Source organism: Cyprinus carpio, chromosome B9 (genome assembly GCF_018340385.1).
Source record: "Cyprinus carpio isolate SPL01 chromosome B9, ASM1834038v1, whole genome shotgun sequence".
In the NCBI taxonomy this organism is placed as follows: domain Eukaryota; kingdom Metazoa; phylum Chordata; class Actinopteri; order Cypriniformes; family Cyprinidae; genus Cyprinus; species Cyprinus carpio.
The window spans coordinates 18939352-18965733 of NC_056605.1; the positions used below are offsets into that span (position 1 = coordinate 18939352).

The 26382-nt window shown below is 37.2% G+C and overlaps 1 protein-coding gene across 2 annotated transcripts; it reads right to left on the reverse strand.

Moving 5' to 3' along the window:
* Window positions 1–1025: 1025 nt before the first annotated feature.
* Window positions 1026–16570, reverse strand: LOC109096959 (DNA repair protein REV1-like). Of its 2 annotated transcripts, none has more exons than XR_006155621.1 (22): window positions 16227–16570; window positions 13917–13983; window positions 12681–12813; window positions 11627–11795; window positions 11268–11540; window positions 10033–10733; window positions 9814–9918; window positions 9599–9715; window positions 9363–9489; window positions 8461–8589; window positions 8199–8353; window positions 7533–7652; window positions 6848–7068; window positions 6563–6735; window positions 5013–5257; window positions 4566–4759; window positions 3791–4024; window positions 3583–3694; window positions 2842–3035; window positions 2570–2716; window positions 2382–2484; window positions 1026–1953 (listed from the first exon to the last, which is right to left on the reverse strand). XR_006155621.1 is itself a non-coding variant. In XM_019110651.2 (22 exons), the coding sequence occupies exons 2-22, from the start codon at window positions 13971–13973 to the stop codon at window positions 1842–1844; spliced, it is 3825 nt and encodes a 1274-aa protein (XP_018966196.2). In that variant the 5' UTR covers window positions 13974–13983; window positions 16227–16568; the 3' UTR covers window positions 1026–1841. The 2 variants fall into 2 exon arrangements, 1 of the variants encoding a protein (XP_018966196.2); XM_019110651.2 differs by having other exon boundaries at window positions 2570–2720; window positions 16227–16568.
* Between the last annotated feature and the right edge of the window lie 9812 nt (window positions 16571–26382).

Here is a 26382-nt window from a genome sequence, read left to right on the forward strand (position 1 = left end):
ATGCTGCTATTATTATTTACGTTAAATCAGTATAATTTTTATTTTTCGACATTATCAAATAGGACCAAATATATAAATGCAAGACAAATTTAATAAATCATTTTCGAAGTGGATGCTGCCTCTTCAAATGCACCATTAAAATGTTAATTTTGTACCTGTTTTGTGTTGTACATCACCACTAACTATATCTTTTCTCAGTGTTATTAAATAGTCATCTACAGCTGCACAGATTTCACCAGAGATAAATGCCTTTTGTCTTCATCTTTATCCATTTGAGGTATCTTCTTTAGCATATGTTTAGCTTAGCATATGTTTTTGTTACATTATCATTGTTGGTGACGTTGTTTATAGATCAATTTCAGCCTGATCCACAAATCATAAATACACGCACACAAAAAAAGAAAGTATCACTTATCCAAATTTATTTGTAAATTTAGAAAACGTACAAATTTTGTCACAGCTTCAGGTCTTCAGGCACGGGTCATTCTGTCATGACAGATTTTTGACCAAATATGAATTTTTAGGCCTTCCTTCTCTGTAATGTCATGATAATATGTGATAACAGATGTCTGTCTCTTGAACAGTTTCTTAAAACCAAGAAAGTACAAACTTTGAGGACTATGAACATTCTGTTAATACATAAAGCCAAACCTACATTGAACAAGACTTGACAAAAATGTCGCACTGAAGAATCCACCTTGACCCATTATGCAGTTCACATCCACCTGATTGAAAAACCCTTCCTTTCTTCCAGCACCACATCCACAAATTTAGAAAAGACTGAGAAGCATGACGGGACATTTGAAATTCAATTCAGTAAAATTAACCTGGCCAATATTTTTCTTCATAAATATTTATCTCTCTCTTAGCTCTTTTACACATACAGACAAACACACAATAAGAAACGATCATTAGGAAGGAGTAATAATTTTCTAGAAAAACATAAATGTTAGCTTTACATAAAATGTTAGTATCCACATGCTAAACTGACTTTGATACGATTTGCACTTTTATTCCCCGACTGACATCTCATACCAAAAGGCAAATAACATGCCACTCCATTTTGCTTTGCTACAAAGTCTGTAAATACTTCTGAGGCTTTCAAGATAAATACGTTCTGGAGTACGAGAAATTAAGAAAAGAAAGACAAGAAAAAAATCAAAAACTTTAACAGAAAGCAAAGAGGCTTGCTTTGCTTGGTTGAGGATAGTAAGTGCATTTAAAACATTCAAAAAACAAAAACTTCTGGTAACATTTTAGAACCAGGTTGTACATGTTAATATTAGTTAACCCAACAGTTAAAATGAACTAAAATCAAAAATCAAAAAATCAAAAATGCTTTAACCAAGATTAAAAGTGCTGTAAAATGTTAATCTTTTCATATAAATGTTACAAATGTAGTTAATATGCTAATATTGGTTAATGCATTAGTAACTAGCAAGAACTAGTAAAATAGTACATGTATGAATTAACAATAACCAAGATTAATAAATTCTGTCAAAAAATATTCAGTGTTAGTTCATGCCACTTGATGCGTTAAATAATGTTAACAAATCCAACCTGACTAAAAAGTGTTACCAAAATACCTCTAGACATTAGTCTAGAATTGACATCATGATGAAAAAAAAAATTATTAGTGTTCAGCTGCTTCTGAATGTAGCTGGTATGCTCATCTGTTCTTCATCATCACTGGCATGATCTCGTCCTCTGTGTTCTCTGAGGAGAGGACAAGCGATGCTACGATGATTGGCAGACTCGAGTGGTTTTGTTGTCTCTCACACGTCATGATGAGGTGGCAGGTCTGGGCTGATGTCACAGTGACTGAGGTTAGGACGGTCCTCCTATGTGATCTTCAGAGTGCTACCATAAGTTTGCTGTACCACTACCTGCACATTGTCAAGGATGAAGTCAAAGGCCATGCTCCATACTGACTCTGGGGACTGCTGCATAAGTCTGAAACCAACAGTTAAAACAATGAACAATTTTTATAAAGAAAGGCCCAATCAACCTACACTACTGTTCAAAGGTTTGGGGTCAGTAAGATTTTAAAATGTTTTTGAAAGAAGTATCTTATGTTCACCCAAGCTGCATTGCTATTAAAAAACAACAACATTAAAAATAGAATAATCTTGAAATAATCTCGAAATAGAAAAATGCTATTTGTCACATGATCCTTTAGAAATCATTTTAATATGCTGATTTGATGCTTAAGAAACATTGATAAGAATAATATTGAGAACAGTGACATTTTTTCAAGATTTTTTTTTTATTTTTATGAATATTCAAAGTTTAAAAGAGCAGCATTTACTTGAAATAAAAACATGGTAACACAATAGTAACACACACACAAAAAAATCAGCCAGGAAGAATTCGAGCTATACCTCTTCATGTATTTGATGACAAGGCAGAGTTTCTCCAGGTCTTTATCTTCCACGAGTTCTGTGCAGTACTTCACCACCTGGAGAATGTCCTCTTCCATAGGTTCTGTGAATGTGCAGTGCCACATAAATAAACCAACTGCACAATGCAAATATATACTGGTATGTAAAAAGGTCTTGTTCTGCCATACCTGAGATGCTGGTGACCCATTCACGAAGCAGAGTTCTGATGTCACTGAATTCATAAGCTCCAGCTAGGGTTGGGACTGGGCGAGGATTAAATTTGGACAGCGTCTCTGGTACATCTGTGCTCGAAGAGGACGGGCACTGTACATTTTCTGTCTACCAATGAAAAACATCTCAGACAAATACATTTTTCCCCCCAAAATTGTGAACAAGGATGTATTTAAAGTGTATCAAGTGGCTGAAGATATTATAGATAAACAGAAGTAAACAGGCTTACTTTGAGGCCTGGCTGTTTGAGTGGCAGAGGAAGTGTTTTGGAGGGGCTGGATTTGGCAGGGCTGTTTCCAGGAAATAGTTTTTTTAGTGGACTTGGCCCTTTTTTGGCAGGACTAGCATTTCTCTTTTTGTAGCGGTGCTTCAGTTTCCCCACTGCAGGCTGCTTTAATTGAGGAAATGTGTTTTTTTGCATGACTAGAAACAAAAGAGCAAGGTTAGAGACATTGTGTATGGTTTGTGGTAGTGGTTAATTACTTCATTCTTAACTCTGGTTAATTACTTGGTTAATAATATTAAATCGATAAGCTGAAAAGTGTCATGTTATTCACTTTTTAACGCCATGCCATCATCAAGGCTATTTTCATGGCGATCTCTGAAAAAATTACACAAGGTATACAATTAAAAAAAAGTTCTAAAAGACATTTCAGATCTACACTGTGTTTTTAAGAAATTAACGAAAACTCATTTTTACTATTATATACATGCAAAGCAACTCTTTCTGACATTTGGCCCTAAAGGAATAGTTTGATTGCTTGATTACCCGCATTCTTCAAAGTATTTTATTTTATGTTCAACATAAGAAAGAAACTCACACAGGTTTGGAACGACAAAGGCGAGTAAACAATAACAATTCTCTTTTTGGGTGAATTATCCCTTTAAAGGGAAAACACTCTTCAAGAGATGCAGTAAATGTATGTAAATGGTGCAGATATCTTGCACACCCCTATTCATTTTTACTCACCAGCGCTGCTTTGAGCTTGAACATGGGCTTGAGCGTTTCTCTTGTTTCTATAAGCAGAGCACAGCTCTTCCTGAAGCTCTCTGGGAAGAGCTGCAAACACATCTGGGTCAACCTGTTAAAAGTTCTGGTTAGGATATCTAAAATACTAGTCTCTGATGGTCATTTCACCATGTTTCCTCCCTGTGGTTGGGATGTTAATAGCATGTACCTGGGAGAAGTCAGGGAGCTCTAGTATAATGCCCGTTGTGCATGGTTGACCTGGCTGGTGTGGGAGCTGCAGTACAAGGGTGCCAAGCGATGGACCTGGAGGTGGAGAAGAGGAGGTTCGAGGTGGGGTTGAGAGATGAGACGAGGTACTGGGCTGCTCCTCTCTGTGTCTCCAGGACAGCTCCACCTGTTTCCTTATGTCTACAGGTAAAGCCTCTAAAACAGACTGGTCCACCTAAATCAAAGGGAAAACAGGGGCTTACAATTCATTTGGTATGTTACCATTCAGAAGACTGAGGGCGCTAAAATGTTACATTTTTTTGAAAACAGCAAAAATAGCAACAATACTGTTAAATATTTTTACTATTTAAAAGCGCAATAATAACATTTTCTATTTTCACATAATTTAAAATGTAATTATTCCTGTGATGACAAAGCTGAATTTTCAGCAGCCATTACTCTAGTCTTCAATGTGAACTGATCCTTTAAAAATCATTTTAATATGCTGAGCATTCAATGTTGAAAACAGTTGTGCTGCTTTTTTGTTGCAACTGATACATTTTTACAAATACATTAGGATTCTTTGATGAATAGAAAGTTCAAAAGAAGAGCATTAGAAATATATATAAATATATTGACTGTCACTTTTGATCAATGTAATGCATCTTTTTTTAATAAAAGTATTTCTTATAAGAAGATGACCTTGCTGTCTGGATATTAGGCATAGTCTGTGTACTTTTTGTTTCAGAGTTGCATCAAAGCAAGGAGAATCTAACCTGAGAGGGAGATGGCACCTCAATGGTGATGTTTAGGCATGTCCTGACATGGTTGGGGGTGTGTGGATGGTGAAGTCCTCCTTTACTTGTTCCAGGCATTGGATCCGAGCTGGTGGAAGGTGGTGAGGATGGAGGGGTAACTGTCTCCTGACTGGAAGAGCAAGCTCTGGATGAAGAAGGGCTGGTTAAACCATCTAAAATACAAGCAACAAGGAAGGCATGTTAAGAGTTACTGTAGATACCAACATAAATCCTACACGCATCCTATAAATCCAGGGTTCTTCAAATCTGGACCTGCAGAGTTTAGCTCAGCCCTAATCAAACACATCTGAGTGAGAAAATCAAGGTATTCAGAGCAACCAGTAGGTGTGTTTGACCAGGATTAGATTTAAAACTCTGCAGGACAGGCCAGGGCTGGATTTGAAGAACCCTGTCCTAATCACCAACCTTGTGGCGCTAGAGGGTCTTTCTTGGGGTTGTGGGCAGGCTGTTTGGCCAGCAGCAGGTCTTTGATCGAGCGACCACGAGAGGATCCTTGTCCTGATGGGTTTGCATGTGATCCCTCCAACTGCTGCACCTGCAGTCCCACTCCCCTCATGTCCTTTACATGCAATTTCATGCCATGGAATAGCTTAATGGCTTCAGCGGCAATCAGCTGACCACTGTCTGTGGGCTGAGCAAGTAAAACAGACCTGCAATGTGACAGTAATGTGAATGTCAAACGTATATCAAAAATAGTTTGGTTATCAGTCAATATTAAAGCTGCAGTCTGTAAGTTTTGCTTCTTTGTCGCCATCTCTGTTTGAAAACCTGCACTTGCTGCTGTTCGCAGAATTATTTTCTTTGCGTGGGTTGTGCGCCAGCACGGCTCCAGCAAACACAAATCTAATAATCTTATAATTATTAATCTATCAATCTTATACTTAGTAATCTAGCCGATATTAACTGTACTTCGCGATCACAGATTCTAGCCTATGTCTTGGAATATATGACCCAAATAAGAATTTTCACTGTTTATTTTCATCTGAACAAGTAAGTAACAAGTCTGCCATGTTTTATCTGACCACCTGAGGAAAAAAGCATTATAATAAATTGCGCTACCAATGGTGATTTAATCTAAAGATCGGTTAGGCATTGCCTATAGTGTGTATTAGCATGCAGATATCAATTTCTGTACAGTCTAATCTCTAATTGTCATACCATTTGAATTTCATATTAAGAAATTCTTTTAACTCAGAGAGCAAATTATGCTCCCTTTGAACTGTAAAAAGTAAAGCGACAGTTTTGAACACTGGCTGGTTATGTACTTGCTCAAATATTGATTTCAAATAATTTTTAACCAAAAAAAAAAAGTTACGGACTGCAGCTTTAACGATCTTATTTAAAGCTAAATAAAGCTGTACCAGTTGATACTGGATGTTTAATTGTGCATGCTCATTTTTGCTTTTTACATTTAAATTACCTTCGCTGTTATGTAACAAAGTTAATACTGAAAAACACTAATAATTTATTCATGTATTTAAAAAAAAATTATAATAAAAACTGAAAATATTTTTTTCATAATGTGCCTTAATTCTCTTGCAGAATTTAAAATAACTGATTTTAGTGTTTTAGTTTTTTTTATTTAGACAAAATTGTATAGAATTTTAGTTTTGACTACAACATGAAATTAATTACCTTGAGCTTATTAGCAAGAATTTTAAATGGAAATTCAGCCTGTTTTCTAAATGCATGTTATTAAACTTATTGTGAACGATTCTTCAATGCATGTTTAATTTTTCCATAATTCTTAATCAATATGGCATAACTTGAATCTCTACTCATTAGTCTGCTTAAACACCAATGCTTTCTCCCAAAACAACTGCAAGCTTGCATTCAGATCTGCTTCCATCCAATCAACAACCAACAAACTCAACCTCACTCAGATGTGTCACATTAGAAATTATCTGTAGTGCATATAATAGAGCACATTGTTACTTTATCCTGGTGCAAGTCACCTGGCAAAGTTGTCACATATCCCATGGCCACCATATTTGGCTGGCTCTACTGGAGCCCCTGGTTTCCGCACCATGACCTTCAGTGTAATCCGGCGACCTCTAAGCCCCGCCCCCTCCAACCTCTTCTGCACCTCCATAGATAGGTCTGTAAGGAAAGACTCCGCCTCTTCAACCTAGCCAAGTATTAGAGGTGATGGGAAACTTATGACAGAGGTCAACAGACTGAGGACAATGACAGATACAGGATGATTTGCAATGATTGCTATAACTTGTATACTTCAAAACCTGTGTGAACCGAATGTTGTAGTTCATCTCTGCAGACACAGACTTTCTCTCCTTCTCGCTGCGCACAGGCCTGTCATCCAGTCCTCTGCAAAAACGGAAAAGCGTCTGTCCTGTCCTTGGCCCAAACTCCTTCTGCAGTCGAGAAATGGACAACTGCTGCAGGTCACCACAGGTACTCACTCCCAGGGAGGTCAGCTTGGAGCTCATTGAGCGACCCACACCTGCACATAAGAACACAGAAGCACCGGTCCAGACATACACAAATAAATAATAGCAATAAATTCCACTGTAAAACTCTGCATTCAGATTAAAATACCCTACCATTCGAATGTATGAGCCCAGAAAGATTTTTTTTTTTTATTAAATTGATTAAATGTGATAGTACAGACATTTAGTGTTACAAATTCATTTCAAAATAAATGTTGTTTTTCTGAACTTTCTATTCTTCAAAGAATCCTGAAAATGTGTAAATTTCTTCAAAGAATCCTTAAAATGTGTCAGTCAATATATATATATATTTATACCTTATAAATGTGTAATATATCATATATATATATATATATATATATTTTTTTTATAAAATAAATGCAGCCTTGTTGAGAATAAGATATGAATTTTTAAAAACATTTCAAAGTCGTTCCAAACTACCTAAACTTTTGAATGGTATTGAATGCTCTGTTCTCACCAGGCAAACTGGATACAGGCTGATCCCTGATAAAATCATCCACTTCCTCGGATCTCAGGAAGTACTGCCCATTTGGTTTTGCCTTACGGGTTGCCATCCGAGCAAGAAGGATGTTGGAACCTATTAAGAAGTATAAGGGAAGTTACAAAAAAAGCTTACAAAAATAAAGGAATACTAGCAACTTCATAACAACAACAAAAAAAAACCATTGCCATTAAACATGTTGTTCCAAACCTTTATGACTTTTGCGGAAGGTGAATTTTAAAAGAATATCCTGGCCACTCTTTTCAAAGTAGAAATAAGTAAATGAGGACTGGAACTCTCGAGCTCCAAAAAAAAAAAAGTTTAAGCATTGTAAGTTTACTGAAGCGATACAATAGCTTAGTGTGAGTAACAAACTAAAGTTGTTTCACTGTACCTGACTTTGGCATGTTCACAAGAGTTCATGAGAAAAGCACAATGTTATTGTATGGCTATAGAAGACTTACACAATACAGCTTATGAGGTTTATGCTACTTTTATGGCACTTTGCATCATTTCAATATACCTGTTCATTGCAGTTGCAGGGAAATGAGAAATAACAGCACATTCTTAAAAAGTTCAATGGAAGAAAGAAAGTCATAAAGGTTTGGAACAAAGTGTGGGTCAGTAAATAAATTCTCTTACCCATTCCAACTGAGGCAGAGCAACCAGTCTTTTCCTTTATGTCTTCACGGATGGCCTGAGCCAAATCATCAGGGTTAACTCCCACCTCAACCAGAAGATTTGTGGCATCTACCAGCGCCTCGTCACAACTTAGTGCCTCAATGTTATGCGTGTAACTATAAAACAAGCAACCATGAAGCAAAAGAATTGTTTCCTTTGTCTGCTGGCATTAGGATTAATGTAGCAATGCAAAAAAAGTTGCAACAAACATTATATCTGGTACCTGGCCAGGGTCTCATACATGGACAGTGCCACCTCTTTATATGCCTGGAAGTCATATGGCACAGACTGCAGATCAGGACAGAGCTGCTTAGCCCGGCCAAAGAACATGCCGTTTCTCACACCAGCCTGCCTATTAGAGAGAAAAACAGAGTAACAGGTACTGCTGGAAGTCATACTGTATTAAAGACAGCACATGTTAGAAAAACATGTTTGTGGTCTCTAATAGTCTATTAGCTTTGAATCCATCTATATCTGTGGTTCTCAACCAGGGAGCCTCAAAATAAGACAAAATAAGCATTAGAATAAGTTTTAAAAAATGAAACATTATGGGCTTAGATGATCAAGGTATACTGTATGAGGAAGCCTAAATTAGAAGTGTAACTTGGAGAAAACCCTGGGGAATTTAAAATATTAAAATGCCATTGACTTATTTTTAAAGAATACAATATTTTCTTGTTGTGCAATGCTCCAAATGATTTAATCAGGTAGACATTCTAAAGTATTTAAAAAAATCTTATACAGTAATACAAAAACAAATAAATTAAGAAAATTGGGATCCCAGAAGAACATTTAGCTTGTGAAACTTCTGTAATTCTGAAAATTATTTAATCTGAATTATAATTATTTAGCTACTTATTTTAATCTAAGGACAATTCTAGTTTCTGTAAATTAGAAAAAAAGTTTTGAAAACAAAACTTTAATTAAAGCAGATGAACCAATGGAAACCTACAGTATTAGCCTAAATGGGGGGCCTTCAAATATTGCTGTGGACAATTAAAAAAGATGAGAATCACTCACCTAGTATTTACTATTTTAAAAATGGAATGGATATTTGGCAGATACAGACATGTCAATTTTACAATCTTTTTTGGAGGGTTCATATTGCACGTTTACAATGAATACCTGGCCTCGTAACTGCAAGATGCAATCTCTGCCATTGAGAGGGCAGCCAGGTCCAGATCCACTCCATTACTGGGAACTTCATCACATTGTGGAAATGGGGTCATCTCAAGATCACCATCTGTCTTCTCTAAAGCAGAGAGAACAATGGTCACCTAAATTCAAACTTCAAAAAAGAAATTCATTCTAGACTTCAAGCAAAATTTAACCAACATCTTCCTCCTAGAACCTGAGCTTACCTTTCCTATACTGTTTCTGTTTCCTCTGGTAGTACTGAAACTCAAGCTGAGGATTTGCACCAGGTCGCTGTGCAACACGGCCTGGACCACGGTTACTAGTCACCGCAACCGGTTTCCCTGGAGTACAGATTGACCATCAGTAAAGCTTAGTTTATCAAAGTCAACATGCTGCAACAAGAAACTTCAGCACTTCCCTCCAATTCACTGAAACGTACCTATGAGATCTGGTCGGTGTCTGATCCCTACTGACACAAAAAAGCAGTCCATATCCACATGAAGAATGCAGGATTGACGCACCTGAGGAGCAGCCATTAAGGAACCTGGGTCAAAGAGAAAGAAACTTTTTTTTTTTGGCAAAATGCTGCATCGCAAAGACACATGCTTCTCAACAACATTAAAGAAATATACGAACATAAACCACAAAGACAAGATACCTGAACTGCAATTAGCTTTGAGCTTCTTCAGTTTCTCTTTTCCAGAGAAAACAGCTCCTCTTGCAGCTCGCCTCCTGCTCTGAAGGGCATTGACATACTCTGAGAACTCATTTCGCCACGTAGAAATATGATGCAGCCTTGAGTGAGAAAAGAACTCTGATATGATTCCAGCCTCTGCTCCTTGGCCCGACTTTCCTGGATGATTACTAGAGTCTGCAAGATTGGAGGAGTTAGGGGTTGTGTGATAGCTCCCATTTAGTCGAACTCTTGTCTGATCGTGAAGATTCCCCTTCTGAGGAGCAGCTGAAGTTCCTGGATTAGATCGTGGTTTTGGATGGAGGTCCTTTTGCATATTGTCAAGACCAGGCTGCTTTGCAGGACTGGCAGTGGATATTAAGGACCTCTGATGGGAAGTTGATTTTGACCCAGCAGAAGAACAGCTGGGCTCCTCCCTATCCCTGCTTTCAGTCTGTGGGAGGTGAGTGTGATGGGAACCTGTGTCAACAACATGTGGAGAATGTTCTGTAAAAGAGTCCTGAGGCTTTAAGGCACCATTCACAGGGTGTACATAACCATTAGTTAACAAAGTGTCTTGTGAGCCTCTTGGCAAAGGGGCACAGGTCTCATCATCTCCATCATGAATCCCATTAACTCTAGGCCTCTCTGTATCCTCCTCAAAGATTATGCTACAGGAACCATTTCTGCAAGACAAAAAGAGAGAGGACAAAAAAATACATAATTAAATAATTTCCCAAATGTTTTTATTTAAAGAATTAGTTCACTTCCAGAAGCGAACTAATCCTTTAAGTATACAGAAGGGGTGTAAAAACTTAGCGTCGGAGCAGTCTTATCTGACCAGCAGGCCAATACGATAAATTGAAAAGTTCTTTACCTGTTATAGCAGATAACTGAAAAATGGCTGATAAAATGATAATAAATAATAAATAGTACACTTGACAGTGTTTTTTCAATTATTACTGTTTTTAAAGATTACATGACAACACATGTAATCTAAATGTAATACTAGGTGAATGAAAACATGCAATTTAATATCCGATCTTGGCCAATCTATATCCAAAAATGATCAATATGATCAATTAACAACAAAAAAAAAAATCTATTTGTTGTGTTGCATGTTATATCTTAAAGCAGCAGAATCATTTCTTTCTTTCAAATACATGCAGCATTTGACATTCACACGTGCCAATGGATCCCTGTTTATCAAGCATACTCACAGTCTGACATCTAGCTGGTGATTGGTTCGCTCAGTGAAGTTGGCTGTGTGGTTAGTGTGAGTGGATTTGAGAACTTCTTTAGAGAGGGTTTGAGTGTGGCTGGGCTGAGGTTTGATGCTGTCTGACTGGGGGTGGCTTGGACTGGGTTTGAATGGGTCACTGGTGGATGACAGATCTGGCTTTCCTCGTGCACAAATACTGGTAAAGTTCAAGCTTTTTTGCTTTGCATAGAGCTGATATTGGACGTATGAAAGTTGTCGGCCTGCCTTTATACTGCACAAAAGCAAAAAAAAAAAAAAAAATTAGTATGTATATATTATTGTGCTTCTATAACCTGCAAAGTACACATAAACACACACCTGTCTGTGATCCACTCTGGCCGCACTACTTTCTCTCCCTTGAGCTCTTGTATTTTTCTGTTGGGCAGGTTGGTGGCAATGATGTGTGTAGTTCTGGAGTGAGTGTAATAGAGATGGAACTGCCCACCATGCAGCATCATCAGCCTACGCAGCTCATCCGCACTGGGATCTACATACAAAAAAATACACAATACAAGATAGCACAACTCTCATCATCCTGACACATTCAGCTATAGTGCTTGAATGGTAAACACAGGCTCGAATCCTGCCAGCAACATTTCTTTCGAATCATTCAACTTCATTTTTTGGTCACATTTTATTGTAAGGTCCAATTCACGCTATTAATAAACCATTAACTATGACTTTTACCTCAGCAAACTACTAATTTGCTGCTTAGGAATTTAAAATATGGTCATGTAGAATATGTTCTTTATAAGTACTAATAAACAGCCAATATGTTATTAATAGGCATGCTAATAAGCAACTAGTTAATAGTGTGAATTGGTCCCTATACTAAAGTGTTTCCCATTTTTCCAATAGATTTTGCAAATCCTTGTCTATAAAAACATATAAACAACAATACTGTTATTATTGAGTATTATTGATAGTTCAGCCAAAAATTAAAATTCTGTCATGAATTACTCACCCTCATGTCTGGGAACATTTCAGATACATTGCTCTGTATGGAGGGTCAGAGAGCTTTTGGATTTCATCAGAAATATCTTAATTTGTGTTCCAGAGATGAACAAAGGTCTTACAGGTTTGGAACGACATGAGGGTGAGTACTTAAGGACAGTATTTTTTGGTGAACTATTGTTTTAATAATATTTATTAATGAAAAATGTAATTAATAGAATAACAAAAATAATAATGTTAATGATAATAATAATATCTCTATAATAATGTAAAATACTGTTCCTATTAAATATTAGTATTAACATTTATAATAAAACACAAATAAAAAAAATAACAATTAAGGAAGAAAGTTTGTTTTTCTGTTCACGTTTGTTATCACAGCACACGTGGGTGGTGAGGATGCTGGAAGAGATCTGACCTGTGTATCCATTGACGTAGATAGCCACACCATTGAAGATACAGGAGGAAGTTCCATCTTTCTGCTTCTCTCTCGGGGCATCCTTCTGAAACTGCTCCTCAAGCTTAGAGATTTTTGCAGCCATGTAACCACCCTAAAAAATTCAACAAACAAACCTATGAAGTTAATTTGATTTATAATCCCAATAAAATAAAAAAAAATCCCACTCACATCAACACAATCTCATAAGATCAAGTAGTAAGGCAAAGCAGAGAGCACACACAGACTATGCATACACTTATACAGTAAAAGCAATCCTAACCCCTGTAAAAAATGAACAGACTGCAATATAGACATGCAAGCGTTTGATTACACATCAGACATTCAATGAGACTGGAGGTGCAAGTCTGCCCTGCTGGCACGGCGACTCTGTCTCCATGGCAATGGATGGAACGCTGGGATTCAAGAGTTAAGCCTGAACCAATAAACAGACTCAGACACACAAAAACACTCACTCGCTCCACCTGTACTGACAGGAAATTCCCCTGAACTTAATTAATATAACCGGAGATAGGAAAACACACAAGGCCTGAAGGCAACCAATGTGCGGTTTAATTAAATTAAAAAAATTCTGCACAAAATAATTGTCATACTGTACATACACTGGCTTCACTTTCGCATCTGCATTATGCCAGCAAATTACTTAATTATTGACTGAATATCAACAAATTGCACAAGCTCCACCCTTTTGGTTCTCAGATTTGGTGGCAACACATTATGGTTGTCATATTATAGGGAAATGTTGTGAAATGTTATCAGTGCAGACAGAAGCTCTTGGAGTTGTTTATGCTAGTGTGGTTCTGGTAATGCCTGAGGAACACGAGGACATTGAAGCATATCAATTTTCTCGCCCTGCTCGGACTGTGGCGGCAGAGCAGAGGTGCTGGTCACTAGTGAGGAAAATTGAGATTTCTCACTGGTGTAATACAAATCAAAACCTGTCTAGACTTCAGCATCAACACACATACACACACACACCAGCTCTCACGTGAAGGGGAATGTTCGACTGGTAGTCAATGGTTATGAGGGGATTTAAGGACAAGTTAAAATTACAGCAAAAATAATACATTTACAATGTTTAGAGGGGCAGGCTGGAAAGACAACACAGCACAAAAGAGAACTGTTAAAAAACAGCTGCCGAGGCTTCCTGTTTTCAATAATAAACACATTTCATAATAAAGAACAACAGACTCTCACCCGTCCTCCCCACCCATCATCTTCACTGGCTTTCTTTCTCCAGCCATCTCGACTCATACTGAGGGACCTGAAAGACAACAATTAAATGTAACGAGTCAAAAACTAAATGTGTTAATGACAGAAAATGAACACATAAAAATGAGGTCAAACTATGCAAATCTGTTCTCTTCATCACTTACATGAATTTACAGACTCTGGGAAAGGGAGCGAGCTACTGTACATACAAGTGCTACTGCTTTAATTAGCAGGCAGATGACTCCTTTAATAAAGAAAATGCAACTGAAATGCTGAATCCTGAGCATAGAATAAATCTAATCCATTTGTATAATGCTTTTCACAATACACATTGTTTAAAAGCAGCTTTACAGAAAATCATGATGTTACATGTTTATGATATCTTAAAATCTTCATGCTTCACGGTTGCATGTAGTAGATTAGAGCTGGGCGATAATATAGTTTACATTTTTCGACAAAATAAACAATTGAGCAGTTGAATTTTGCAAAGTCGGAGAGAGGTGCAATCCTCTAAATTACACCTCTTATCTAACACCAAACTAAAAGAACTGTATGCAGACACTTTCATCCAAAACGACTTACGTTGCATTCAACATTGAATGCACTGCATCCAAGCAAATTCTTAATCTTTGTAGAATGCATACACCTCACCTTTGAAAAACAGAGTTCAAAGGTGAATGGAAAGCACATGATCAGCATTTTCTCAAAGTACTGCACACCTTATCAGAGCACAGGTCATCTGTAAAATCTGTTTTAGTTTTGTACTTTTATTCTTCACAAATGAATATGCAAGACCTCCATTTGGCTGTCTCCTTGATCATTTTGCCTCTGTGGTACAGATCAGACCAAACAACGCATCCCAAAAGTACACGTAACATGTGATGAGCATAGCCAGGCAAAATAAACTTTATTACGGATGAATCCTGCTTACTCCCTCCATCATACAAAAATCACATACACAATCTCATTCTCCACAGGAAGCTGTACGGAGTACATCTTCGTCCATATGGTGCAAAACAACGCTTCTAATCAGCCTTGTCCAAATACACACCTCCTATCCACTCAAATGAAACATCAAAGTGTCCGTCTCAGTCTTTCTTGCTTGATTTCTTTTTCAGCACAAACACTAGGCTCTACATGAGCAGCTAAGCTAACTTTATCATCAGCCTAGCAGTCGCAGTGTTTTCATTAAATGTGGTAGTGAATGAGAGTTCAGAAACTTGTACATTTAAATAAACTATTCATTAATAAAGAGTAGCATACCAGTGTTATTTATTGACACATAAAGAAGTAGTTCTCCTTATGTTACATATTTAATAGTCATGTTATGGTATGACACATTTTAACCCACTACTGGGAGATATTGGACTGAATCAAACTGTGGCAGCTCTGGACAAAAACATTTACTGGAAAACATTATTATTTTACACTAAATTACACTACAAATATACAACAGACACCTACTTCATTAGGCCATGCAATAAACTTTTGCACTAGGCAGTTGACTGTTTTGCTGTCAGTAAAAACAATAGTCCAAAAAACATGAAAAAAAAAAAATCATTATTACTTTTACAGCTGAAAAAGCACCAAACCAACTTATGTGGTCTCACAGCCTGTCCAACCTTGTGTTCAGATGGTTTAACTGGTCAGCCAGCTGGTCTCACTGCTTTAACTGAAAAGTGTCCAAAACTCATCTAAACCAGTAACTAAGAATGGCAAACTGGTTTACGTGTTGTTGTTGTTTGTTTTTTAAACCAGGGATGACCGAGGGAGGCTTTGAAAGAGTAGACAAATGGAAAGATCCACGTTTACTGAACTGTCAACCAGCAACAATATTGTATACATATCAGAAATAACAATAAAAGACAGTTACAAAATCAGACGTGATAGCTTCCTAATACGAATTATACCGAGTGTTGGGTTTATTTAGCTTAACTTTAACCCATCGGCCGTCACACGGGACATGCCTGGCCATGTGAATGACCACTGAACTGTCTCGACTAGAAGAAAATACTGTGCTGCAAATCTGGGAAAGCTAAATTCGACGCAGACCGTAAGTTAGTGGGGCAGCTGATCGAGACAGACACAGAGGACACTAACAAGGCAAGTGACATTTCGTGTATAATAAACTGGATTCCCGACCAGCTTCTAGCGCAATGTTGCAGAAGTGCAACACAGCAGCACACATCAGATCGATTAGTTCAACACAGAACAGCACAACTGTAGCGTCCCTCCGCGTGTGATGCGCGGTGTCTTTTTAAAACCAAACCTCTGAAAACTGAAATTGTTGCTCACCAATTATCCCCCTTCTTTACAGACGGATTTTTTTTTCAAACCAAAGCGCCTTTGTTTCCGCTCTTGGGTTGCGTCCACCCCTTTTGCGTTCAGATTTGAAAGATTACTAACGGAGACTTGGTGCATGCTGGGCTCTGTCCATATCATCATGCTCCCGCGACTGCACGATTCTCCTCTTTTACCACTGACTCGTATCTCTCCATTGCTAGCCGTTTGCTCACTGTCGCCTCTGCCAGATTTTCTGCTTGTTTTCTGCGTAAGTCCCTCCTCCTCCTCTCAGCCGGGGTCACACAGTGACAGCGCCAGCCCTGTCTTGTATCTCACAGCACCCTCAAGCGGTCTGTTAGTGACTTTACACTTGACGCAGCGCGCAGGGTTTAGCTTTTGAATTTTAATCATGTTGCGCTGACGTCGTTCCCAAATGTTCCAATGGCGAAGCTTGGCTGGTGTATATTAATTAGGTCGTGACGTTTCGCCGGGTAACTTTCCAATGGCGAGGCCTGCCTCATGAATATTGAGAAGCGATATTAGTAGGATTCGTCATTCACAAATTCGCCACGGATTGTGTTGAATTTAACATATCATTGTGATCGAACTCACTGGCAGTCTTTCATAGAGGATGTGAGGTAGTCGTTTTTACACCCCAAAGGAAACCCATACCTGAGAAAACGTTTTTGTTGATGATAGTCTGAAAACGGGCTGTGCTAGTCTGGCACATACTGTTCGGTGTCCCCATGTAACCTGTGGAGCTCAGACACAGAGAGTGCCTCATAAAACATCTATTTATAGCTCTAGGAATTTATTCTAGTCTTTGTGGAAGATTATATTACAATAGAGGTTACATTACCATGTTTAATAATAGTACAATACAATAATAGTATGATGTGCTACTCTATTACTGCCATATAAATGGCAGAAAATGTAAGAGTGAGTGTTATAGAACAGTAAAATATCACAAAGTGATGCTACTTGCTGTTCATGAGTCGGCTATTAATTCAGAGGTGTACAGATCGTTTTATTGTGTAGCAGCTGTGGTGCTGCAACTGGCTAACAGTTAAGAAACCAGTTACCTTGGATACAGTGGGAAATGACCACCCTTTTTGTGAGATTATGATATTAATATTAATACTGCTTTAGCAGCGCAAAAGGTTGTGGGTTCGATTCCCAGGGAACACATGTTATTGAAAAAGTGTTAGCCTAAATGCACTGTAAGTCGCTTTGGATAAAAGCGTCTGCTAAATGCATAAATGTAAATGTAATATTAACAATAAGTAGATATTAATAACCATTATTATTTTATGATTATTAATAATAACAATAATAATAATACGATAAAATCAAAATTATAACAAAGCTGAATTTTGTCAAAATAATGATTTTTTACCTAATCATTTAACATTTTATATTATAATTAATTTTGACTTTTTTCATAATTATTACTTTTTATCTAATAATTTTGACTTTTTTGTCATAATGATGACTTTTGTCATGACTTTGACTCATCTCATAATTTCAATTGATCTCATAATTTTGACTTTTTTGTAACAATTGCAGCCGATTTATGAAATATTTTATGTAATTCCAATTTAATTTAAATAACACTAATTTACATATCTATGTATTTTTCTATAATAATTTTGTCTTTTTTTATGTAATAGAAGACTTTATATATATATTCTATCTAATATATATAATCTTTATATATTTTTTTATTTTTAATGTCATAACTATGATTTACCATAACATGATTTATTTTCTTTTGTGCCAAAAATGGGCTTGTTTATAAATTATGCCCAATAATCAAATTTCAACTGAAACTAGAGCTACTGAAGTTTGTGTAAACCAGGCTTTTGTCAGTTATTTTTATGACATTTTTCCACTAACTGTAATGTCCCTCTCTATTTTGTATGTCTTTTTTTTTGTGTGTCTCATCCATTTCTCTACTAAGGAGCAGATGAGACATCCAGAAAGTGCAGAATTTTGAGGGTACTCCAAGATCAGGAGCCACTTTGCTAGACCATGGGTTAGTAATTAATCATAGTAAGTCACGTCACTTCATCATCTTTTTAAACACAGTTTGTCATCATTGTACATTTTTCACATTTCCCCTTAGATGCTAAACAACAACTGAAATAATGTGAATGTTTCTGGAACTGTACAGCTCATCCTTTGTCACTGCAGTTCACTTACCCCCTCAGAAGCAGTGCTAGCCCTGTTCTGAACCATAGCTTTCATAACCCAGGGTTAAAGTGCTAACAACTCACAGTTGCTTTACTAAGGGCTAAAAGTCTCTCTGACCCAGGGTTTAAGAAGATGATAAACCGGAATTAATGATAGTGTGAAAAGCCTTATAGTGCAATAATTTTGTCATCCAGTAACTTGTTTAATGAAGAAGCACACACTTCATTTTATATATATATATATTTTATATATTTCACTTCATTTTATATATATATATATTTCACGTGTATGATTTAAGCTCACCTTAATGAATGTAGGTTTTATATTCCATTTTGGTCTTGTTTTTTATGACAAGCAAATATTAACTCTCTCAGAGTTATCTATACTCAACAAGTCACCTCTGAAATCATTTTGTCATATTTGACAGCAGTTACCATTGAAAATTGGGAAAGCTTTTAACTGAAACAATTATTTTTTTTAACTTAAATCTGGTGGTGTTTCAGTTATCAGCTGAAGTACAGTAAGAGAGATTTCCAATCTGACTTACTTTTGTTAAACAGTCTCTGACAGCAGTTACCTCAGTTTAAGAAGATGATAAACCGGAATTAGTGTAAAAGCCTTATAGTGCAATAATTTTGTCATCCAGTAACTTGTTTAATGAAGAAGCACACACTTCATTTTTATATATATATATTTTATATATTTCACTTCATTTTATATATATATATATTTCACGTGTATGATTTAAGCTCAGATGTAGGTTTTATATTCCATTTTGGTCTTGTTTTTTTATGACAAGCAACTATTAACTCTCTCAGAGTTATCTATACTCAACAAGTCACCTCTGAAATCATTTTGTCATATTTGACAGCAGTTACCATTGAAAATTGGGAAAGCTTTTAACTGAAACAATTATTTTTTTTTAACTTAAATCTGGTGGTGTTTCAGTTATCAGCTGAAGTACAGTATTAAAATAGAGGTGATTCAGAGAGATTTCCAATAGATGGCAGTATTGTTCTATAACTGACTTCTTATGCAGGCAATACTGTCCAGTCCTTAATAGAAAGAGAGTGATGTGATTAAGATCAGAAGTCCTACACTTTTTATTTACATTTTACTTAATAAAATAATAATTGTGTTCTATTTGTCATTTGTTTTTTATGAAGCTTTTTATAATACTAGATTTGAATTAGAATTTCCAGCCTTCTAGCCTTTCATCAGTACTGAGGCCCACCATCAAAAAGTGTTTTGATATCATTTTTATACTCTTTATTCGTACAGTAATGGATATAAATTTTCTTAACCAACAGTTTATTGCATGCGCACTTAAGAGCTGCTTTATCACTAACAAAGGCATTTGCAAGTTCTGTTTCTATTTCTATTTCTAAGTGAGAAACCATTGCAAATGCTCTGAAAAAAAAAAAACATCCTAAATCGTGAACAATTTCAGACCTTTTTGCAAACCCGTTTGACCGATTAGATGAAAAGAGTGATTCATTTACATTCTGGCATCGCTAGTTCTGATTCTTAACAGCTGATAGAAAATACATGTCACGACTGCTGTAATATTATCAGGGAAAATGATTGTAAGGTCTGTAATATTTTACTGGGGGTCTAACAATGCTGCTAAACTGAAGGTATAGTTTCACTGACAGTAGGTAAATGAATGAGAGGAGAAAATCGCAATACATAAGCGCTTTTTAGAATAGATTCATCCTTAAGAGAAGGGAAAGCCAAGAAATGGATTTCATGTGCAGGATTGACTGGCAATGCTAAGCAGGATTTACCCCCAAGCTCAGGATCCAAAAACAGTAAGGAGGAAATACGGAGATGGAAAGGGAATAAAAAAAATAGGGATGGCTGCCAAGAGTTTAAACTCTTGCATTGCTCTAAAACTGGGGTCATTGTAAGTGAGGAAGCGAAAGTGATGCTGACCCAAACACACAGTTCCCGTTGCTCTTCATACACACACACATGCTTTCTTGGGGCTTGCAAGCAAATGGGAGCCACTTTTGTGCCTTTGTTTTTTCAGGAGAGAAAAAGCACATTACTGTAGAGAATAAGATTTAACTGCAGACTGGGACTAATAGGAAAATAATTTAACTTGTAAAGCAAGTGAATGCAGATAAGATAATCAATCTGAGCTGAGATGACCATGGAGACAATTTACAGATGCTGCTTTGTTGTGAGTCTGGCTCTGCAGGACATACACTCACATATATTGTTATTTACCATTAGGGTGAATTAAAGTAATTAATCGCCATGTGGACTGAAAGGCTTGACTATGGGGTGCTTCTTTTGTATGTCTATCAGATAATAATGATCTTGGTATTGAGTTTAGTTAATGGAGTGTGTGTGCTGAGTTATTCGGCTGTGAAAGGGCTCCATTAGCTCGAAGATTGCTCCGTTATTTATTTGCTAAAATTGTTTTGATGAATCACAGTTTCGTTCTTTTATTCTTTTGTCCTGTTTCCCTCGCTCATTATTGACTTCAGGTGTGTCTTTACGGATCAGTTCACGATTTTCTTACAGGGTTTAGAATGTCACTACTTCCTCTGTAGAGACTTTCTGCTTTTAGACTTCTAGTCGTGTGTGCTGTTAAAACTTTTCGAATTTTGCAATCAATTGTTTTACGCTTTTTAAATGTGTCATTATGATTCAAAATCCTGTTTATTGGACTTTGAAGAACAAACATCCAAAGGCTTATTAGCGCATGTGGTGCAGCTTGATTACATCATGGATCCAGGTGTCTTTGTTTCCTGCAAACTGTTTATCGACGATGGCTGTTGGCTATAATGAAATGATAATAAGTATAAGCCCTGATAGTGGACGGTTGATCTGCCCTAAATTTGCAGCTGTGGGTTTCTGATCATTCCCATTATGGCACAGATCATGACCCTCTCTTATGAACAGAAGCCAGAGTTTTGGGTGAATGGAGAACTTTAACATTATTAACCTTTGTGTTGATTGAGCAAATTGTGCAGAAATTCCATCTCTGCTTTTCATGATTTATTATTAATAATGACACTTGAAAAGATAGTTTTCATAAACTCTTTTGAAAAAAACACATGTACAATTTAAAGTATACATTATTCTTATTATAATTATTTATTATTATTATTACTGTTGTTTAATTCGTAGTTATTATTATTTATTAAATTTCTATTTATTATGAATTTATTTTTACAATTGTAAAAAAAAAAAATTAATTAACATAATCTTGCGAGAAACGCTTGTGAACAAGTGCAACATGTAAAGCGGAGCTGCTGAGCTGTTAAAAGTGTGAATGGTACAAAAAAGACAAACAGATATGTAAAAGAGAAACTTAAAAGAAAGATATAGTAAAAGAGCAGTGAGAAGCACACAGAGGCAAATGCAGTGAGGGGGTGTTTGGGGGCCCTTGCCAGGGTTTGCCCTCTTGTCACTCTCTCAGCGTCTAATGGGAGTGATTGATTTTTCCGCCTGCTCTTATCGAGGGGAGCAGCCAGCATCAATAACAACGTGGAATTAGACACATAGCATCTCCCAGCCGAAAAGAGAGGAACCGGGGGATCGGGAACAGGAGAACTGACTTGGAAGAGGAGATGGAGGGTGTCTGTTTATGTGCGTCTGTACTGAACCTAAGTGTGCGATTAGATAAAAGATTTCTTATTTGACTTTAAAGGTGCAGGCGAGCCTGATGTCGGCCTTCATGCTGCCAAATTCCACCCTTCTTTATCTTAAACTCATCGTCATTTTAAAGCATAACAGCAGAGGCAGGAAAAGAGCTGAGGGAAAATTTTTAGAGTACAGCCAGGAACTTGAGCGCGTCGTATTCATATCTGTGTAATAATAATCTGTGATTGGTGTAGGCTCTGTTCTCAGCACAAGAGGCGGTGAGAAAAGCGGAAATTACCATGTTTCAGAAACGTGGCCGAACGTGTGGAAAAGGAGCGCAGTAATTGAATACTTTCACCAGACAGATTTCCCATTTTCCAATTTCCTGCCGGGCACGTTAGTAATTTTGCCATCTCATCTGTTATTCTGTTATTCCAGTGAGCCTTGGATCCAGAGGCTTAATGCAATTCTTGGGAGGTAATTGGAAGGTACAGGTGCAGGGGGTTCATTTGCATTCACGCTTTCTGCATATCTACAGCACTGCGACCACAACTTCAACATACAGCATGATTCCTGTATGTACGTGCAATGCAACTTCGCATCACTGAGTTCGGCATTCAGCAAGAGGAACTCCTCCACACAGGAGCATGCCACATTTATTGTTTATTATTGCTCTGCTCTCTCGCTCTCAAAATTTTCCACCATCCAGTTGAATGGTTACTGTTGACACAGTTTCTGTTTCTTTTTCCATGGTGGTACGAAATCAGGATTAGAATGTACAGATACGTCAGTGATGACGTGTTCATTGGTAAACAAACATTGGTGTGTAATTTTTCCTCTTCACGTCGTCTGTAAGTATAATATACTGACCAAATATTAGCTGGACTAGTTACCTCGCCACATCTGATTTACCTAAGCAGCTGACAAGTGAATAATTTGAGTTGGCATATCACTAAAACTGTTCCACCAGCCCAGTTTCCCTGTTCTGAGTATAGTTAACATGAAATGGTGGAAAATGTTTTTATTAGACAAAGTAACCAAGCATTAATGCTTGAAGGAACACCTTTTTTCTTAGTGTGAAGATAGATATTAAATGGATATTAAAGCGTCTTCACGGAAGCACAGATGCCAAGAAATAACCTAGGCGCATACATTTTTACATACAGTATGTATGCATATGTTTACATAAAAAAAATCAACACTTCATCTTTAATGGATTATGCAAGTGTCTATAGATTTGCACAGACATTTGCCCTAAAATAAGATTGGGACAATTTTTCCTGTTAAAAAAAGCACCAGAGTATATTAGAGCCCTTTCTGTATACCTCTGGAGAGACTTTAGAGAAAACTCTACCAACAGTTGTCATTCCTCTGCACAAATTATAAATTGGCAGGCCTGGTAACCCTGAATCTTTCTCCTTATGGTTTCCTACAAAGCAGTGTACATTCCATCTTTTCATCCTCACTTCTGGCACTGAAAAATGAATGATGTTAATAATATAATTGATAAATAGACAGAAGAGTAGCAAATACTCAGTCCTCTACCGCTCTGCTCACTGACCTTGCTTGTCTCCTTTCATTGTTTTATTTTTATTAGTGGACCCTTTGTTCTATGCAAAGGCCATTTTATCCCAACCTGGGCCATTAGATAAAGGAGGGCACAGAATCCAACCTCCACATCCTCCCAAAACAAAAGACAGACTCTCATTGCCTGCCCAAGGCCCAATCAAAGCACTTGAAAGAGTAAAGCATTTCTTTTTTCTCGTAAGTCTCAAAGCCACACACACACACACACACACACACACACACACACACACACATACACACACTTGTCAGCCTCCCTGTCTCTCCAACTGTCCTCCATGCAGGCAAATGCGTGGCCATTGATCGGACTAAACCTTGGACAGCATGTTCAGTATCCACTCATTGATCATAAGGTTCAGGTCTTTGGTCTGATAGGGCTCTTGAATGAATGGAATACACATATACTTCTGTTCAGCCTCAGTATTAACCACCCAATTCGTCTACAGAATGAACAGATGTCTGTATTATTCCAGCTTCTATAGAGCTGTTAAAAAACTGTACTTAAAAGCTCAACAAATACAGCTATTAAAGAAAAAGCCTTGCCAACATGCATTCCCTAAAGGCTACTAAAACAAAAAATTAAAACATGCCCATTCCCATCTTGAAATCGAAGGACACTGATAAAGTGCAAAGCCAGATCTTACTACTTTACTAGTGTTAAAATGATTTGTGCTGCCATTTTTTCCATTACAAATTATTTTGCCGTAATGATTTGAATAAAGAGTTCAATTGAAATTTGAACATGAATTACAGTACATAGTATCACCCTTTTGCTTTAATGACAGCATCACTCAAGCGGCATGAACTCATGAAGACTTTTATATTTTACATTTACTAAAATTATATTTCAAATAAATGCTGTTCTTTTGACAAAAATGAAAATATTAAAAAATATTAAAAAAAAATCCTACCAGCCCCAAACCTTTAAACACTCTCAGAAAGAAAAGTACAAAAGCTGTTACTGGAGCAGCAACTTATCAAAAGGTACACCTAAAGTGTCCATATTGATACTTTAAAGTTTAAATACCACTACCCCAGTGACAGCTTTTGTACCTTTCTTTCTGAGAGCGAATGGTGTACATTTATTCAATATTTGACATAACAATTAATATATAAATGTGAACTTTTAGCAAATGGTATTTTTTCTTAAATATTTTGATGTGACGATTTATCAAAATCCTAAAATAACATGAGACTCCTAACACTTTCAGACATCTTCTTTATATGTTAAATCAAATATTTTTTTTCAAGTGCACCACAGAGGTCTGTCAACCTTACTTTCAAACTGAATATAAACAGCACTGACAGTGTTAATCAATTAGAACAGTCAACGTGTTCAACATTTTGTTGTATTTGTTTATGTTCATCCACTTGTTTGTTTGTTCTTTCATTGTCATGATTACCTTAGATTGTTTTTACCCAGTAATACCCATGAATAAGCAGCACCAATAGTATGATGCAGGCTGAGAACATGCATGAAGGCTATTCAATGCAGGCATCTAGAAATGGCCTAGTAAACATACAGGGTGCAAAGTAAGTAACAATTTAGCACAAATCTTGAACCCTACATGTTGTCGTGACCCTTTTCGTTCCCAAGATCCAAGATACCCCACTGTTAGGAGCCCCTGGAAGGCAACAGTAGTGGAACACACACCCCTCCACTTTCCCTTAAGTGTGCGCACACACAGACACACATCGCACCCACCCACCCATCCATACACCCAGACAAAGACCATCTTTGTTCACCCCGCTGTGCTCCATGTCTTTTGAGATGGGCTGAAACTGCTCGTTAAAATCCGTGACATCTATTGGGGAGATCGACCCCCTATTGCTCACGGTTTACAACTCTCCCCCATCTCGTCCAACGCCCCCCACCCTCCCCACCAGCCCTGGCAGAAAAGAGGAGCACAGCCTTCCTCATAAGAAAAGCAGCCAAGAATGCCAGCGACAGCCGATGACTTCTTGAATGAGAGAGCTTTATTAGCAGTCAGATTCGGAACAGACCTCCCTCGTGCAAGTTGACAGTCCCAGCAGCCTCAGTGTCAGCACTGGAGACACTCTCATTGCTGAAATCCATCAGAGCCGAGACTGAGAACACCGGCTCAGCTCCATTCCCAGGCTGCTCCGCTCATTCAATCAATACATCAATCTCTCTGTTAAACACCAAATGAACGCCGTCAACAGAGGGTGACAATTAATGCAGCACCTCGTTAGGTATCGGCCCACACTGTTATCAAGATCAGCGAGGAAGGTTTTTAAACCAGCATCTTTTCGTAGCTTCGAAATCAATTAACTCCACCATCGGCTTCTAATGAGAAAAACAAAGATTTTTTTTACATTGATTTCATCCCTTCAAACGAGTTTGTGCAAGACTGCAATGCATTTTCTGAGAGAACCATTCTTGGGTCACCAAAAATCATTCAATTACAATTTCTAAAGCCATGAAATTGTGTGCCTTTTGTAATGTCAGCATATATTTTCTTATGATTGGACAAACAGCAAGCTTGGCACAATGTGTTTGGCCAGTTGTCATCTTTTACTCATTTACTCTTTACAATAAAAAATCAAAGGGTTCCGAAGTTGTTTTGGACCCCACTGACTTTCACTGTGAGGACAAAAACAGGTTTTCAAAGTATATTTTTTGTGTTTTACAGAAGAAAGAAAGTCATACAGGTTTGTAACAATATGAGGGCGGGTAAATGATTACAGGATGTTTTACTGATGAAACCACTAGGGGACAACAGGTCATGAAGACTATGGGTGACATTAAGTAAGACTGTGTAACTAATGTTCT

Bases quoted from the DNA above. Each gene is read 5' to 3' on its own strand.
- LOC109096959 (XM_019110651.2), bottom strand. From the start codon at position 13,973: ATGAGTCGAGATGGCTGGAGAAAGAAAGCCAGTGAAGATGATGGGTGG. The intron at 11,796-12,680 runs GTCAGATCTCTT...TTTTGTATGTAG, and splicing joins CTACGTCAATGGATACACAG to ATCCCAGTGCGGATGAGCTG. The intron at 6,736-6,847 runs GTTTTGAAGTAT...ATACTTGGCTAG, and splicing joins ACAACATTCGGTTCACACAG to GTTGAAGAGGCGGAGTCTTT.